The 17,235-nt window shown below is 52.2% G+C and overlaps 1 protein-coding gene and 1 long non-coding RNA gene across 5 annotated transcripts in view; one reads left to right on the top strand and one right to left on the bottom strand.

Moving 5' to 3' along the window:
- Positions 1-15: 15 nt before the first annotated feature.
- The window catches only part of LOC140695464 (protein spinster homolog 3-like), a 47,949-nt gene continuing 30,729 nt past the window's right edge, over positions 16-17,235 (top strand). For 2 of the 3 annotated variants that reach the window (XM_072958191.1, XM_072958193.1), the window contains exons 1-7: positions 16-3,285; positions 4,041-4,172; positions 4,646-4,802; positions 5,520-5,586; positions 6,336-6,484; positions 7,304-7,456; positions 12,001-12,190. In XM_072958191.1, coding sequence (XP_072814292.1) covers positions 3,057-3,285; positions 4,041-4,172; positions 4,646-4,802; positions 5,520-5,586; positions 6,336-6,484; positions 7,304-7,456; positions 12,001-12,190 — 1,077 coding nt within the window. In that variant the 5' untranslated portion in view covers positions 16-3,056. Of the gene's footprint in view, positions 3,286-3,623; positions 4,180-4,645; positions 4,803-5,519; positions 5,587-6,335; positions 6,485-7,303; positions 7,457-12,000; positions 12,191-17,235 lie in introns of those variants that run through there. The other variant, XM_072958192.1, reaches the window with a different exon arrangement.
- On the bottom strand, positions 3,252-10,457 carry LOC140695466 (uncharacterized). 2 transcript variants are annotated; one of them, XR_012071146.1, is made up of 3 exons: positions 10,232-10,457; positions 4,626-4,792; positions 3,252-3,389 (listed from the first exon to the last, which is right to left on the bottom strand). It is a non-coding gene; the product is annotated as an uncharacterized lncRNA (long non-coding RNA). The 2 variants fall into 2 exon arrangements; XR_012071147.1 differs by lacking the exon at positions 10,232-10,457 and adding an exon at positions 5,679-6,295.

Raw genomic sequence — 17,235 nt, forward strand, 5'->3', positions numbered from 1 at the left:
AGAACAAGCCTCTGGTTCTTCTTTCCCACCTCCCCTTTAATAATCACCTGTCCACTTGAGGAAGCTACAGCTCAAATGGTAGAGAGCATGCTTAGCATGCATGAGGTCCTGGGTTCAATCCCCAGTACCTCCTCTAAAAATAAAGAAATATACCTAATTACCTTCCCCTACCAAAAACAACAACAACAACAACAAAAAACCCAGACAGAAAAATAATAATCCCCTGCCCACCACTTTTGGCAGGAAAAAGTGCCAAACATCTCTCCCCTTTTCTGAGTTTTGTTTGTTTGCGGGGGGGGGAGGTAATTAGGTTTATTTATTTACTTATTTATTATAGTGGAGGTACTGGAGATTGAACCCAGAACCTCGTGCTTGCTAAGCACGTGCTCTACCACTGAGCTGTACCCTCCCTCCTTTCTGAGTTTTAATATGGTACACTGCCCTGGGATGTAAAAATCTCCCGGGTGCTGGACAGAGGGGCCCATCATGGCGGCTAGGCCTCTGCTGACAAGGCCCCGGGAGCAGGACAGAGAGAGCATCGGTAGACACTGACTGGAGATGTTTCCTCCAGGCCACACAAACCCAGGATGGTGAGGCGCCAAGCCTTATCTAGCTGTCCCGCTGGAGTGTGACAGTCTACTATTAATCTATAACTGAGAATTCATAAATGAGATGGTTGTCTCAGGGATGGGTATCAACACATTTATTTCAATAAAAAAAATGGAGCCAACAGTTTAATATCTCTCTTACAGACAACCAGTCTGATTTGTTTGATTGATTTGGCAAATGAGGACTGGCTTTGCCCCTTAGCCTCTAGCATGGACATTTCCCATAAACTGAATGAACTCAATCTGCAGCCCTAAGGATTTGGATGACAATATAGTTAAAAAAAAATACAAGAATGCTAGAAATCACATCCTTTGCCCCTATTTAAACTGACGATAAAAACATTTTAGATGTCAGCCAAAAATGTGTGAAGGGGTACACAGTTCTACAAACTTCTTTAATAGGCACCGAGCAAAAGAGTTAGTAGATCATGATAGATCATGGTTTTTTTCCAATTACTCCTATCTCCGAGCTGAGGCCGGCAGCTGGTGCTGCTCTCCCAGTCATATTTGTAGCCAAAGAGAGTCTCTCGGCTCAATACCCACAACCTTCTAGACTGAACAGATAATGGTAGCTGAGTCAACATTTCCATGCCCTGCTTCTTACCGTGGTGAGCAGGATTACTACTACAAGGCCCCTGATAAGTGAGCTGCAGGGAGGGAGAAGTTTGTGTGTATGAGAGTGAGCGAGCATGTGAATGCAAGGATGTGTTTATGAGTGTGTGGTGGGGAGGTGTGTGTGTGAGTGTGTGTGTTTGAGACTGGATGAAGGGAAGGGTCTTCTCTGCAGAGGCAGCCCAAAAAGGCGTGTGGAAAGGACAGTGGGCTTGGAGGCCAGATGACCAGGCTTGTCCTGGGTGACCTCAGGTCAGTCTTTTCACCTTTCTGGGTCACTGTGCAAAGGCCCTGAGACCCACTCTGCTGTCTGTCCGCAGGGCTGCAGAATAGAGGAAACTGATGACTCAGAGGGCTCATCAAGCTATAAGAGTGGGGTGGAAGGTGGGTGGAAGCAGTGGTCAGACAACCCTCCCCCGCCACCACCACGGGACCGAGAAGCTACTAGACTCCGTTAATTGATTTACAGTATTTAACAAACACTGATGTGACCCTGACCATGTGCCACTATTCTAAGTGCTTTGTAACATTAACTCATTTAATCTTCACAACAAGCCCTCGAGCCAGGGATTATTATTATGCCCATTTTACGGATGACGTACCTGAGGCACAGAGAGGCTGTGGGGCTTGCTGAAGGTCATACAGCTAGTAAGTCACAGAGTTGGGATTCAAATCCAGGTAGCTGCCTATAGCGTCCTTCCCTTAGCCCTGTGCTCCTTAATTACTCCCACCTTGTGACAGAAATGTGAATCTGGAGATGCTGGGAGTGAAGGGGTGCCTGCCTTCCCCCTGGGTGTAGGCTTCTCCACCCCAGGAGATCTGCAGGTTTAAGGTGTTTATAACCTATAAAGGATTCTTGCCCCAAGTCTCATAAAAGCATTAGAAGATTTGGGGAAATATTTTATAATCTTTAGGTAAAGTAGATATGCATTAACAAGACACGAAATAACCTCCCCTGAAGAAGACTGATAAATTTGACTACCTCAAAGCTAAATTCTTCTGTATGATGGTGATTGAAATTATAAAAGCAATTAGCAATAGTAACAGGTAACTTTGTTGAGTATTTACATAAAGCGTATCACTGCCTTTTAGATGCTTTATTTTAGGACTATTAATATCTTACTGTGCAGTTGATAAAAGGGGAACGGGAGAGTTAAGGAATTTGCCCAAGGTCACACAGCTAGGAAGTGGTGGGGTCAGGATGTGAGCCTAGGTATTTAGTCGCAGAATTTGCGTTTTATTTTATTTTAAAACTTTTTTTGGGGGGGAGGTAATTTGGTTTATTTATTTATAATATTTTTTAAAAGGAGGTACTGGGGATTGAACCTAGGGTCTTGTGCATGCTGAGCATGCGCTCTGTCACTGAGCTATACCCTCCCACCTCCGAATTTGCATTTTAAATCCTTAAAACAAATATAAAGGACTGGGAGAAATTATTAACAAACAGCCCAATTGAAAAATGGGCAGATGTGAACCCAGGAACTGCTGCTCAGCCTTACTGTGAATAAGGACAATGCAGATCAAAACGTCAGCGAGACGCTATTTGTTATTCAACCATTAAATGAACACAAATCGATTGATCCTATCAAATTTCAGCAAGGGTGCTGGCATATATGTACTCCATTTCTACGCAAGTGTAAATTGATACAGCCTTTTTGGAGGCCTGTTTTGGCAGTAGCTGTTAAATTTTTAAATGCCGTTGACACCAAAGACCATTCTCTGTGGAGTATTAGGCCAAGCCATATTAAGTTGTCGTTTTTGTAGGTCAAAACTGGCCTAATTTCCGCAATTGCGCGGGGCTCAACCCAATAACGGAGCGGGTCAGGGCGGAGTGGGATGAGCTGGGAAGAGTCTGAACACTCATTGGGCTCAGGAAGTGTCAATCATCAGTGTTCAATGAATGGAGACCCTGGAGCTGGGCGGGGCCTTCACAGCCTAAGGGCCTCGGTTGGTGCGACCGGGTGGAGGAGGGGTCAGACTGCCCCTCGCCACCTGCCGGCTCTCGGAGGCCAAGGACACACCGAGGAGGGTGGAGGCGTTTTTTATTTGAACCGAAGCAGTGAGGGTAATTATCCACGTGGTACAGTCAAGAAAAAACGTGGCAGTTTCTTCGTCTTCGCAGAATAGCAAACGCACTCATTAGTCCGGAGGCCAATTCGTAAGCCTTTACTTAAAAAAAAAAAACATGTATAAGTACAACAGCAGCATCAGGGGAATATTTTACCAGCTTTAGGAAAACCAACTCTTTTCCAGCCTCCAGGGACCACAGGTTTATAAACACTGCGCTCATTCTAAACTGTACTTGTCTGCTCAAAGGTGGCACCTGCAGCCTCCCCCTCCCCTTGCCTTCCACCCCCCCCCCCAACCTCCAGCAGAGGCTTGAGAGCAAAATCAGACTAGTCCCAACATCCTGCTCACAGCGGGCTGAAATTCTCCTAAAGACCCCGCACTAGCAGCTCCATGCCTTGGGGGATGATGTTCTGTGTCACTGTAGTCTCACCTTTGCAGAGCCTCATAGGGGGATGTTGACTTCTCCAGTGTTGGGCTGATGCTCAGAGAGGTGGAATTAGTAACTCAAGGTTGCACAGTGAGCGAGCAGCCTGGGTTTTGAGCCTAGGCCCAGCCCGTACACTTCCCTCCCAGTCCTCCTGACTGGGCAATGATGGAGATTGGGGATTCACCTTATTTTTCTTCCTTCTGGCCTCCACTCACTGCCAAGCTTAAGTATCTGAGCCAGTTCCCTTCTCTGAGCCTGCTGGGCCCATCTGCTCCCCGCCTTTATTGGGGGGCTGCAGGCTGTCCCTTGCATGTCTCCTCCAGTCTTCATCAGCTGCCTGACGCTGTCTGCGCCCCTGTTTGGCTACCTGGGCGACCGGCACAACCGCAAGGCCGTGCTGAGCTTCGGTATCCTGTTCTGGTCAGGAGCAGGCCTCTCCAGTTCCTTCATCCCCCCCCCCAGGTAGGTGCTCTCACCCCTGCCCAAGCCCCTGGGGGACCCTCCCCAAACTGCTTCCTCCCTGATCCAGCCCCTGCTGAGCCAGGCGGGGCATTCCAGGGCTGAGAGAAGCCCGTTGGACTTTCTTAACAGAGGCCTTCCTCTCTGGCACCGTGGCTTTATTTCTGCCTGGCTGTGCTGGGGCTAGAGGTGAGGGTAATCGCTCCCGTCTGCGGGAACTGGCCTGGTTAGCCAAGACGATGCCCAGGAAGAGAGCTCCTTTGGGCGGTGGGGGGCAGGTAGCAGCTGTGGGCTCCAGCAGGGGGCACCCGTGTGATTTGGGGAACCTGGACTGGGAGGATGGTGAGGTGTCTGGAGCCCTGACACCTCCTCCTCTCCTGGGGCTCGTGCTACCAGATGCCCTCTGTCCCTCTGAGAACAATCCTCCTGGTGTGATTTCTGGAACTCACTGTGGTATTGTCCCCATCTGCCCAGTACTCCTGGCTCTTCTTCCTGTCCCGGGGACTGGTGGGCATCGGCACGGCCAGCTCCTCCATCATTGCGCCCACCATCCTGTGTGACCTCTTCGTGAGGGACCAGCGGACCCAAGTGCTGACCATCTTCTATATCTTTATTGCTGTTGGAAGGTTGGTATTACTCTGGATCCACTTCCCTGGGTGGTACACTGAGGCCCAGAGGAGTCAGAACAGGGGCTGGGCTGGGTGGAGGAGACGTCAGAGCAGGAGGGCTAGGTTTGGAATCTCAACTCTACCCCTTCCTCCCTGTGTCCCTTTAGCTCTCTGAGCCTCAGTTTCCTCATCTGTAAAAATGGCGCCAGTAACATTGACCGATGGGCTATGGTGGGAGTTAGAGATACATAATGAGGATGCTCCCTACCTGCTAGTCCACCCCAGGAAGGGGTGAGATAGTGCAGCCTGGCCGTACGGCCTGCTCAGGGAGGGGCCGGCTCTGGGAGGGGAGGCAGGGAAGTGTGTTGGGGTCGGGCGTGTACCCCACAGTGGGGTGGGGCAGAATGGGATTTGCAGTCAGGACCCTGAGCTCTGACTCAGGTTTCCTGAAATCGCCTCACTGGGGCAGGGCTGAGCCTTGGGGAGGTGCATGGTCCTCATATTGGGAGACAGTGCACAGTGGTGCTGGGGCTGGGCCTGGAGCCAGAGGTCACCAGTGACTTGACCAAGGGCAGTGGCCATCTGGGTCTCACATGGCTCACTCTTCCCAGTGAAATGGCCATGAGCTGCAGAGAGCTGGCTCCCTAGGGTGGGCGCACCCTCGCTTAGGTTGGTCTTGGGGCCCCGGGCCTGCCTCCTTCCCCTCACTGCTGTTTCCCCGCCCCTCTGCTGCAGTGGTCTGGGCTATGTGCTGGGGTCGGCTGTGACGGAGCTGACCGGGAACTGGCGTTGGGCCCTCCGAGTGAGTCCAGTTTCCTTTTCTTCCCTCTGTTTTCCCACTGGGCCAGCAGGGACTTTCCAGCCTCTAGTGGCCTTAGCCCCTTGGCACAGTACCTGGCGCCGTGGGGGGTGCTCAGATGTCAGCAGCTTCAGACACTGGGGGCCTCGTATGGAACGTGGCCTCTGGAAGTCGTGCCCCTGGGATCAAATCCCAGCTGCTCAGTTGGCTAGCTGTGTGACCTCAGGCTAGTCCCCTCCCTCTTCGGGGCCTCACTTTGCCTATCTGTAGAGTGGGGGGGAGTAAAGGCTGCCTTATGGAATCTTGAGGATTTGTGAGACAGGGATGGAAGGACACTAGGGCAGGGCTGGCCTGGCAGGTGGAGGCGTGGACCGGGAAAAGGGACAGTTATTGGAGCAGCAAGTCCTCAGCAGTCAGGGCCAGGGTAGTCAGGCCTCTAGCTCTTCACCATGTCAGGCTCACTGCTCCCAATAGTAGCGTCTGTACAGGACAAACGGGTATTAAGTCAAGTACCAAGGGCACCCCACTCCCCAGAGAGGCTGTACTCAGAGTGAGGGGTTGGGAGCAGTGGTATGTTAAGCTCTGTGCATAACCAACCCCGGGGAAATGAGTCCCTCTCCCCCCTTGCCCACCCCCCGCCTCCAGGGCACAGAGCATCCCAAGAGCCTGGACCACAGAGTTCAGCCACCCAAGGGATCTCCTGGGTTGCAGGAGTGTGTGACCCTGAGCTTCCTGGACCTTCCTATCCCCAGGTCATGTCTCCCCTGGAAGTCTTGGCCTTGATCCTTCTTATCGTGCTGGTTCCAAACCCACCCCGGGGAGCTGCTGAGAAGCAGGGGGTAATGGCCGTGGGGGGCCCAAAGAGCAGCTGGTATGAAGATGTCAGATACCTGGGGAGAAAGTGAGTGTCCCTGCTTCTCCCTTCATGTCACTGAAAACCCCTATGTCTGACCTAGAATCACTGACCTCCCTCTGCCTCCAGGGAGCCCTCCCTGACTGTCCCAACATTCACAACCTTCTTCCTCCTCTGAGCTCCCATTCACCAACTGAGATGTCCCTCCCCGACTTGGAGGCCCCCTTCACCTCGCCATGTGACAGAATGTGGGCTGGGAGGGAGGGAGGGAGGAAGGCGGCGTGAGCTCCAACCTTGGCTCTGCCTCTGCCTTATCCCTGAGTGACCTGAGACTTGGAACCTCACTTCCCTCATTGATTCAATGGACATAATTCTCTAGCCTTGCCAGCTTCTCAGGGTGGCTGGGAAGATGCCGGGGTGAATCACTTACCTCTCCAAGCCTCATGGGAGTGCATCCCTCTCTATTCTAGGCATGGTTGGGGAGGCAGGCAGGAGTCACTTGCATGCCCAGGTCTCATGATTTACCAAAATGTGGGGCATGGAGAGGACCCCCACTCTCTTGGTTACAGAGCCATGAGCCGAGTGGAGGGTACTTAGAGGAAAGTGAGGCAACAGGGACATCTTGCTGGATGGACAATATTATGTTGGATTTGAGCCTTTCAGGCTGGGGAGAGTTGCTCCTGCAGAGAGGAGGGAGGAGGGCTTCTTAATGAGTGTCGGGGAGGATGTGGAGCCTGGAGCCACCCGAGTGCCAGGGTGACCGAGTACCCAGGAGAGAGGGGAGGGGAGCGAGCAGAAGCAGACAGGACCCCCCCAGCCCCAGCCCCAGCCCTCTGCCAGCTCCAGCCAGAGCACTTTCTCTTGCAGTTGGAGTTTTGTGTGTTCGAACTTTGGACTGACAGCCGTGGCCTTTGTGACTGGAGCCCTGGGCTTCTGGGCCCCCAAGTTTTTATTCGAGGCCCGTATGGTGCACGGGCTGCAGTTTCCCTGCTTTCTGGGGCCGTGCAACAGCTTGGACAGGTGAGGGGCCTCTGGCACCCAGGCTGGGTGGGGGGCTCTTGGTGGGGAAGTTCTCGGGAAGTTCTGAGCCCCCAGACTCAGTTTGTGTGGGCTTACAGAGCTCTGTGAAGACACCAGGGCTTGGGGCTCCTCTGGCAGGTGGCTGGCCTGGTTCTAGCTCGGGCTGAGCTGTGCTGCACTGAATGGCCACAGGCAGCTCCCTTGTCCTCTCTGGGCCCCAGTCCCTGTCTTCCAACTCTTGGCCTACACTGGGGATCCAGAAGGCACTTGGGGTGAGTGAGGCTTCTGTGGGGCCTGTGAGACGTTGGGATTCTTAGCAACCTTCCTTTGGAGGGACCCGTAGTGTGGGTCATCCCATTTTACAGAGGGCAGACTGAGGCACTGGGATGATTCATCACTTAACCGGGTTTAGGGATTTCACAGGCGTTCGTGTGTTCTCTGCCTCTTTTAAGGCACTGACAGCCCTGGGAAAGCTGCTGGCAGAGTGGGCTGGGGGGAGAGCAGAAGCCACATGGAGGGCAGGCACTCAGCCCTGGGACTGCCCGCCCACTCCCTGTCCCCCTCACCCTGCTGTGCTCCTGTTCCACCACCTGACCCCGTTCTCCAGGGCCTCATGACCCCCTGATGGAGAGCGAACATCTCAGTCCTCTTACTTGCTCCCGCCTCCTCTTTAAAGCCCTCTAGCCCAGTTTCCTCCTCTGTCTGATGCGTTTCAGACTCCTTACAGACCCCTCCTCCTCCCTGATCCTGCCTCGATGTGCTCCTCCGAGTTCCTCAGGGCTCTGTGTTCTGCCCTGAGGCCTCAGGGACACTACCCCCTCTCCCTAGCCTCTTCTCTTGCCTCTCCCTCCCTCCCTGATGCCCAGAGAGAACTTTGCGTAAGTTCCAGAATGTCCTCTGCCCCTTTCCCTTGTCTGCCTTTGCCCAAGCTGGGCCCTCTGCCCATGGCTGCCTTCCCTTTTCTCATTGTTGCTTCTTAAGCTGTAACTTTAGTTTGGTCCCTGAGCTAAGCATCTTATGTGACAAACCGTCTGAGGTTTTATGATAATAAACCCTAGTATTCCTGTCCTTCAAATGAGGAGATGGAAGATCAGAGTGGGTAAATAACTTGTCCAAGGTCACACAGCTAACGAGTAGCAGAGCCAGGATTCAGACTTCAAAGCTGGTGCTCTTCAGCTCTGTTTCCTGTTGCCCCTGGAGACTGCCTGGTACTGTTAATGGACTTGAACATCTCTCCCGCCAGCTGGCACACAGTGGGTGCTCAGGAAGCCTCCAGCGAGTGAATGAATGAATGCATCAAAGGATACCTATATTTGTCTTGGCTCTACAGTTAGATTCTTATCTCCCTGGAGGCAAAGACTGAGTCCTAGAAGTCCCACAGCAGCTTGAAAAAGTGGAGAAAAAACAGGACTCCATCCCACTTCAGGCCTTAACTGGCTGTGTGTTCCTGGGCGAGTCACCTCCCCTTTCTCGGCTCACCTTCCTCCTCTAACTCAGCTCCTTCACAGAATCTGGATGAGAAATGGACGTGGCTGTTTGTGTTAGTGTCCTAGGGCTGATGGAACAGATCATACCCCCCCCCAACACACACACACACTTGGTAGCTTGAAACAGAAATTTTTCTCATAGTTCTGGAGGCCAGAAGTCCAGAATGGTTTTACTGGGCCAAAACCAAGTTCAGCTGCCCTCACTCCCTCTGGGGGCTCTCTGGGATTTGCCTCTTCCAGCTTCTGGTGGCGGCTGGCCTTCCTGCGTCACTCCAGGCTCTACATCCGTTGTCACGTTGCCTTCTCCTCTTATGTCTCAAATCTCCCTCCCCTTCCTTCTTATAAGGACACTTGCAAGTGCATTTAGGGTCCACCTGAAAAATGGAGGATAATCTCCCTGTCTCACAATCACTGATGTAATCACGTTTACAAAGTCTGTTTCGCCGTACAAGGTACCAGAGATTAGGACATAGATGTCTTGAGGGGGCATTAATCAACCCACTACAGAGTGGTAGGAGGTCCCGGTGCTGGGGTTCTGCACAGACCTCAGCTGTTAATACACTCTCCATGGTTAGGCTAAGCCCCACGGTGAGGGTGGTGAGGGTGGGGCTGGAGCTCGAAGCTATAGGACGCAGGATTCTAGCTCTGCCAGAGGGAGAATTTCCAAAACTCAGAGCTGGCCCAGATGGAAGGGGCAGCATGGGGGTAATGAGCTTCCCACCCCTGGGGTCATGTAAGTAGGAGTTGGAGAGCTGCTTGCCAGGGCCGTTGTACAGAGGAGTACAGCATAGAACTTGAAGGCCTTTAAGGGCCCTCTTGGCTCTGAGAGTCTGATTCTGGGAAGGCCTTGTCGGGGTCGGGGCACTTCATGGTTAATGTGTCCTCTGGCCACACTTCCTGCTCAGGGGCTGCCCCCACCCCCGCCCGCCTCGCCTCCTCTACATCGCCTCTCTGAATAATCAATCCTGTCTTACAAAGGTCTTAAGAACCTGCCAAGGCCGGCTCACACCAGGACTCAGAGACAGATAGCATTCATCTGGGAATAGGGGTCACTTGACTGGTCTGAGCTGGAGCCTGGTACAGCTTGGAAGGCTGGGAAGGTTTGGTGAGCACCTTTAAGCTGCCTAAGGACACACATGCTTCATTTGGTAGGCGGAGGGCCAGGAGACCCTGGCGCTTCCAGTGAAGGGCTGTGTGATCTCCAGCAGTTTCCTGGCCTCTCTGGGCTTTACATGATCTCCTGTAAACCAAGGGGATGGGGCCGGGGAAGAAACCCATGAGTCCTCACCTGTGGGATGGGCGTTTCACAGAAGTTGTTCAGAGGTGAGGTGGATTTTTTGTGACACTCCGTTTGTCAGTAACCACAGTCTTGCATCCGTCTGTTCTTACATCTTGGTGGGAGCCATGGAGGTAACAGCAGGCACCTGGCACTTTGGAAATGTTTGGATCAAGGAGGAGATGCTGGCCAGGTGCAGAATGATGGTGAGGGTAGCAGTGCTCCAGGCCGAGGGAAGAGTGTGGGCCAAGGCAGGGAAGCTGGAAGGTGTAGGGTAAAGTTTAGAGAATTCCTGGTCATTCGTGCAGAGTGAGGGAGGGGGAAAAGACAGGAGGTTACACAGGTCAGCAGGGGCCAGTCCTGCTGTGCTGGCTGGGAACTTGCCCTGAGGACAACAGGGAGGCTCTGAGGGGCTGGAAAGGTCCTAGTTACATTTGTGTTTTAAAGAGTTCATACTAGTCTCAGCATCCTTTTGAGCTCCTTTAAAAGGAGGCTTTGGAGAGTAGGATGGACCAGGAGGCTGAAGATTTGTGTTGAAATCCTGGCTCTGCAGCTCACTAGCTGGGTAACCTTGGCCTCAACCTTTCTTAGCCTAACCTTCCTCAGCTGTCCACCTGGCAATTCCGGGAAGGATCAGTAAGCTCATTTGCTTAAAAAATATAGATGTATCTCTCTTGTGTTCTAGGCGCTATGCTCCCAGCCTGAAGTCGAGAAAGTAAACCAAACCTGGTTTCTGTTCTCTAGGAATTCACAGCCTAGTGAATGACCTTGATGATAGAGACACAAAAGGTGCTATGGGATCTGAGAAGAGTGAAGGAATCAACAAAGGGACAGGGGAGGGCATCCCCAAAGAGGGGACATTTGTGATGGGTCTTGAAGGATGAGTAGGAGTTTGGTAGGTGGAAAAATTAGTGAAAGGTGTTTCAGAGGGAGGAATAAAAGTACAAAGTGGGGATAGCAACTAGTCTGGGGGCCAAGGAGGATGGAACTGGGGTTTTGGGTTGAGGCCATACAGGGTCAGATCATGAAGGTCCATGTACACCACAATGAGTTGGAGCCAAATCTGGAAGGTGTTTAAAAGCTGGTGGAGAATTTTAGGCAGGGGCATAGTCAGATCCGTGTTCTAGACAGCATCCTCTGGGAACCTATCTGGAGGTTGTCTTGGAGGGGCAGGTGCCCACAGAAGGGAGGTGCAAGAGAGGCCAAGTGGAGTCGAAGTAGGTCCAGGAGTAGGTGGGAAAGTAGGGAAGTTAGGAGGGGGCTACTTGAGAGGTGTTCAAAGATGGAGAGTGGGAGGATGGGCCTCAAGGAGGGAGGGTGTGTACAATGCCCAGATGAGGGCCGGTGCATTACAGAAGCTCAACAAGTAAATGTTCATTTGCTTCCACTCCCATTAGTATTGGAGGCTACAAGGCAAGGAGGTTGGAGCCAGAGTGGGACTGTAGAATTAAGTGTTCTGAGTGGGGCAGTTTCAGGTGGTGAGACAGTGGAGGAGGTCACCGGAGATGAGGCAGGCTGGGAGCTGGGGTACTGGGTGCTGGGAAGATCACCCACGTGGCCAGTGGCATCTGCAGGACGAGGCAGGAAAGGGGATGGGATGAGTAGGGGACTACATGGGTCCCTGAGCCGTGTCCCAAGGAGCCACTAGCATTGCTCAGGAGGGAGGGGAAGGGACCCATAGCCACATCCCTGTGGTACCAGATCATGCACTGGGGGCAGGTGGCTAGACCCCTATCCTAGCCCCACTGGCTGACTAACCCCTCTCTGCTTTTTTCCATCAGCCTGATTTTGGGGGCACTGACTGTTGTGACTGGCATTATTGGGGTCATCCTGGGAGCAGAGGCTTCAAGGAGATACAAGAAAGTCAACCCGAGGGCTGAGCCCCTCATCTGTGCCGTCAGCTTGTTTGCCGCAGCCGTCTCCTTCTACTTGGCTTTCGTCCTGGCCCCGGCCACCCTCCAGGCCTCTTATGTAAGTGAGGGCTCCTTCGGAGGTGGGAGTTGGGTGGGGTGGGTAGGGAAATCGCGTTCCACACAGGCTTATGCTGTGCCCGGTGTTTATGTATGTTATGCACATTACATCATTGATCACTCCTTCCGAGTGGAGCTTTGTTATCCCCATTTTACAGATGAGTAAACTGAGGCTCACCTAGAGTTCCACAGTTAGGAAGGCGCAGGACTGGTATTTGAGCCTAAGCCTTTCTGACTCTAAAGCGTATCCTCTGAGCTCCTGGTTAATGCTGTGACTAGAGAGATTACGACCCCTTTATTCCCAGGATGTGAGTCCAAGAAAAACTAGGTTAATTCTCCCCAGGTTACAGATGAGGAAAGTGAGGCCCAGATTGGCCATAGCCAGCCTAGACACTGCTTTAAAGGTGACAATAGTGATGATATCCCATCTTCCAGATCCATATCCCATCACATACCTTCATGCCCCTCACTATCCGGCTGTGCTGGTGACAGGTGCTCACACCTCCCTTGCGTGTGAACATTCCCTCCGCCAGGGGCACCATTCCCCTCTTCTGTGCATCCTGAAATCTTTCTCCTGCTGCAAGATCCAACTCAAAGGCCACCTCCTCCAAAAGCCCTCCGAGACTACTATGCTCACGTCAGAATCTGCTTTTCCCGCTGGGCTCCGTGCATGTTGGTGTCCCACCAGGCACCCTGGTGTATCCAAATGTGTGCAGCAGTGTCCTTGGCTCCCCAAAGCCTTGGTTCTGACTGTCCCACAATGAGAAGGAGTCATTGACTCTGGGAAGCAGGTGCCCACCTAGCCCCAGGCAGACCAGTCAAACTCCCCTCCTTTACCCTCCCACTCCCTGGTCCCAAGGCCCTGGGGACACAGAAGCCTCGGCACATGTGGGCAGGGCTCACTGAGCAGGCTGGACTCCGAAAGCAAAGCAGTAACAGCTTTATTGTTCTCCTGTCAGTTCGGGTGTGTCTCCTGCCTATGACCAGACCCCACAGCTTTTCTAGTTACATTCATGAAGTCCCATTTAAATCAAAACTTTGGTTCTATTTCCAGATAAATATTCTATCCAGGCCCAGAAATTGCACGGGGAAGAGGGAGAGCTCCACTTGATTGGATTCTCTTGTTCCATCTCTGACCCCAGTCGCTGACACCACCCCTCCCCTGAGATCCTGGCCCCTCCAGGGTTGGGTGGGCCAGGAAGGATGACTGGAAACAGGCCACGTGTTATCCGTGTCTGGAGTTGTTTTGCGGCTGACGCCCAGATGCTGGCCGACTTGTCTCTTGGGGGCACTTCTGTGGGTTTTGCGGGCCCCTGGCCTTGATGCAGGTGACGTGGTTAACCTGTGTCCTGTCACAGCTTCCCTCTACTCCTCCTTGGGGGTTGCCCTTCCAGCTCTTCCTGCTGGACCCTGTCGCCCTGGGCAGCCACCCTGTGGGGCTCCCCTCTTGTGGCCACCAAGCCTGTCTCCTCTCTGTGGTGCCTGTTTAACCCACTGGACGAGCTTAGGGTGCAGCAGCCCCCTCCCCGCCCTCGTGCACCTTCCTGCTCCCAGGTGATGTGCATTGGGGTGTCCTGAGGATGGACTTTGTGAATGCCCCTCAGGTGGCCCTGGTGCAGGAAGGTTAGCTTTTGTCAGCGTCTGGCCAGGGAGAAAGGCGAGTGTCCTTCCTGATAGGCACTGCCCCTCCATGGGTGGGCCGCCTGTGGCCCCTCACTCAGTTTTCTCACTCTTCACATAAATCCCCCCAGCCCGCATCTCCAGCCTTCTTCTGTACAAGTTGCGGGGCCACATGAGACAGTTCCATTTCTCTCTAGTCCTGAAGGTGTGGGTCCTGTTCTAAGGTGTGGGTCCTCAGCCTTCGTTGGGCTCCCACTGAAATTCCTGGGAAATAGACAAGTCCCGTTAATGTTCCCTTCTGCACGTGCTCTTATTTTATCCTTACGGTGCCCTTGTGCCAAAAGGTATTTCTCGTTCCCACTCGACAGATAGGAATACTGAGGCCCAGAGACAGCAGCACAAAGAGTAGGACAGATGAAACTCAGACTCAGCTCCGCAGACTCCAAAGTCTGTGTCCTTCATGCTGCACTGACCCTTGTCACCCCCGTGGAAGAGAAACAGAGCCTGGCAGACACCAGGCACTAAGTACATGCCTTAGTGCCTAATGGCTGAGGGAGTGTGACTGGGACCATCATCTCCAGCTGGTGGGGGCTGGATGGGCCCAACCTTGCAGGGAGGCTGGGGCCCGGGCAGATGGAGGCCCCATTTAAGGCCTGTCCCCACAATGGCTGGGCCCTCGGACCCCCTGCCAGTTCTGCTTCTGCCACTGTCTTGGTTGGCTCCGGGAAGAGGCTCCTTGGCTGTGTTTCGGGGACACAGCTGTCCCCCGCTCTGCAGCCTGGCGCATCTCCAGAGCTGGATGGCTCATCTAGAAATGACATTGCATCTTGGCTGACAAAGCCAGCTGGAGAATCTCTTCTCCAGGCCTGCCCTGGGCAGTGAGGGGCTGAGGGGCAGGAAGGTGGGCAGGGCCAGGGTGCATCCATCCTCCAGTGCTAGGAGGCTGCCCCTCCCTGTGGCTCAAGTTTGGGCCTTGCACGATCCCCAGCGGCGCTGAGCCCTGCGACCAGAACTCCAGCCTTCTAGAAGAGGTGTGATTCCTTCTGAACCCCCTGACCAGATCCCCGCTCCAGGGCTCTGTTGTGCCTCTGAGGTCCTGAGACTCAGGCTTCAGCTCCCCCCGCACTGCCTGACCTTCCCACCCACCCGCACCAGTCGTAAAACCCTTTACACCTCCAAAGTACCACTCTTCTGTGGTCCCCTCTGTCCTGTTCTGGCTCACGCCTTGCCATCTTTCTCCAGAACTGTCCTGGGAGCCACCTTCCGGGTCTCCTTGCCTTCCTGCTCATCCACTACAACCTGTTCTTCCCACACTGCCAGAGTGACACGGCGGAGCTTCCCCATCAAAGGCCTTGGTGCCACTGGAACTAAGCCTGGCTCCTCATCCTGACACTTAAGGCCTCTCATGAACCTCCCTGGCAGCCTTAGTAGCCTCATCCCCCATACAGTACTGCCATGCAGGTCCCTTCCTGATTCCCAGGACATGCCCCATGCTTCCCACATCTGGGCTCTCCCTCTGTTCCCTCTCCTCCCACCCCTTCTCCATATGCCGGGGTCATTCTGTGCCTTCGGGGGCCGGTGAGGGCACCACCTCTCCCTGGAGCCTTCCTAGGTTCCCTGATCCTCTCTCCTCATCCTTGCTGCTCCTCAGCACTGTCTTCCTTGGGTCCTGGTTACTTATGTTCTGACCTGTCCCCCAGCTGGACCCAGGTTGGTTCCCATCTTTCTCAGTGCTCCAGCCCAAAGCAGAGTGTCAGGCACTTGGGGTGGGGTAATCACTGCTTGCTGAGTGAGTAGTTAAGTGACCAGCTATTTTCATTCATTCAACATATATTTATTGAGTAACTGTAAAGCAGCATGCTAGTTTAAATGCTGCAGATTCAGCAGTGGGTAAACCAGACTAAGATATCTCTGTCCTTAGAGAGCTTATGTTCTAGTTGAGGGAGACAGACAACAGGCCAAATATATAGGTAAAGTTCACAATATTTCAGATGATAAGAAATGCTTGGGATAAATAGAGTGGGAGGTAGGGAAAGTGTGGGTGTTGGGGGGAGAGGGCTGCAATTTTCCATAATGTGACCAAGGAGGCTCACTGAGAAGATAGTTGTTGAGTAAAGACCTACAGGAGGTGAAGGAGCGAATTCGGTGAATATTTAGGGGAACAGACTCTGTAAATGCCCTAAGGTAGGAGTGTATCTGGTGGATTTAGGCAACACCAGGAAGGACACTGTGGTTGGTGTGGAGTGAAGCGAGAAAGAGAGACAAGGACAGAGGTGATGGAGATAAGATCAGGTAGGACCTTGTGGACATTAGGTGGAACTGGCTGTTACTAAGAGTGAGACAAGGTTTTGTACTGAGGATTGGGAGATCTGGCTTACGTTTACTGCAACTTTGAGATGATCATGTGGTTTGTCCCTTATTAACAAGGTATGTTACATTGATTGATATTTGTATGTTTAACCAACCTTGCATTCCTGGGATAAACCCTCCCTTGGTCACAATGTATAATCAGATTTATGTGTTGCTGAATTCAGCTTGCTAGTGTTTTGTTGAGGATTTTTGCATCTATGTTCGTAAGTAATATTGGCCTGTAGTTTTCTTGTGATGTCTTTGGTTTCATAGGGCGAGTTGACAAGTGTTTCTTCCTCTTCTATTTTTCAGAAGAGTTTGTGAAGGATTTGTGTTAATTTGTCTTTAGACATTTGTTGGGATTCATGAGTCAAACCATCTGGTTCTGGCTTTTGTTGGTGGGAAGCTTTTTGATTACTGACTCAATATTGTTATTGGTCAACTAAGACTTTTTATGTCTTTTTAAGTCAGTTTCAGTAGTTTGCATTTTTTAAGGAATTTTATTCATAGTATTCCCTTGTAATCTTTTTAATTTCTGTAAGGTCGGTAGTATTGTTCATTTTTGATTTTAGTAATTTGAGTCTTCTCCCATTTTTCTTAGTCAGTTTAACTAAAGATTAGTCAATTTGGGTTTTATTGATTTTTCTCTATTGTTTTCCGATTATCAGCTTATGTTTAATAGAATCACTCTGACTTCTCTGTTGAGAATATTTACTATGAGGGTGGTTAGGGGTGCAAGAGCAGAAGCAGTGGAGGTGGTAAGAAGTGGTTGAATTATAGGTGTATTTTGAAGGTAAAGCTATCGGAGTTTCCTGATGGATTCAATGTGGGGTGTGAGAGAAAGTCGAAGGTGAATTCTAGGATATTAGCCTGTGTAGCTGGATGGAGGGAGACGCCATTAACTGAGATAGGAAAGTAGACAGGAACAGTGGGATTTGGGGGAAGATGAACACTTGGGTTTGTACATTCTGAGTTTGTGGTGAGAGGTTGACAACCAAGTACAAGTGTTAGTAGAGAGTTGGATACAGGAGTCTGGATTCCATGGGACATGACATCACTCCTAAAACTTCAGTGGGT

This window comes from Vicugna pacos, unplaced genomic scaffold (genome assembly GCF_048564905.1).
Source record: "Vicugna pacos unplaced genomic scaffold, VicPac4 scaffold_221, whole genome shotgun sequence".
Taxonomy (NCBI): Eukaryota; Metazoa; Chordata; class Mammalia; order Artiodactyla; family Camelidae; genus Vicugna; species Vicugna pacos.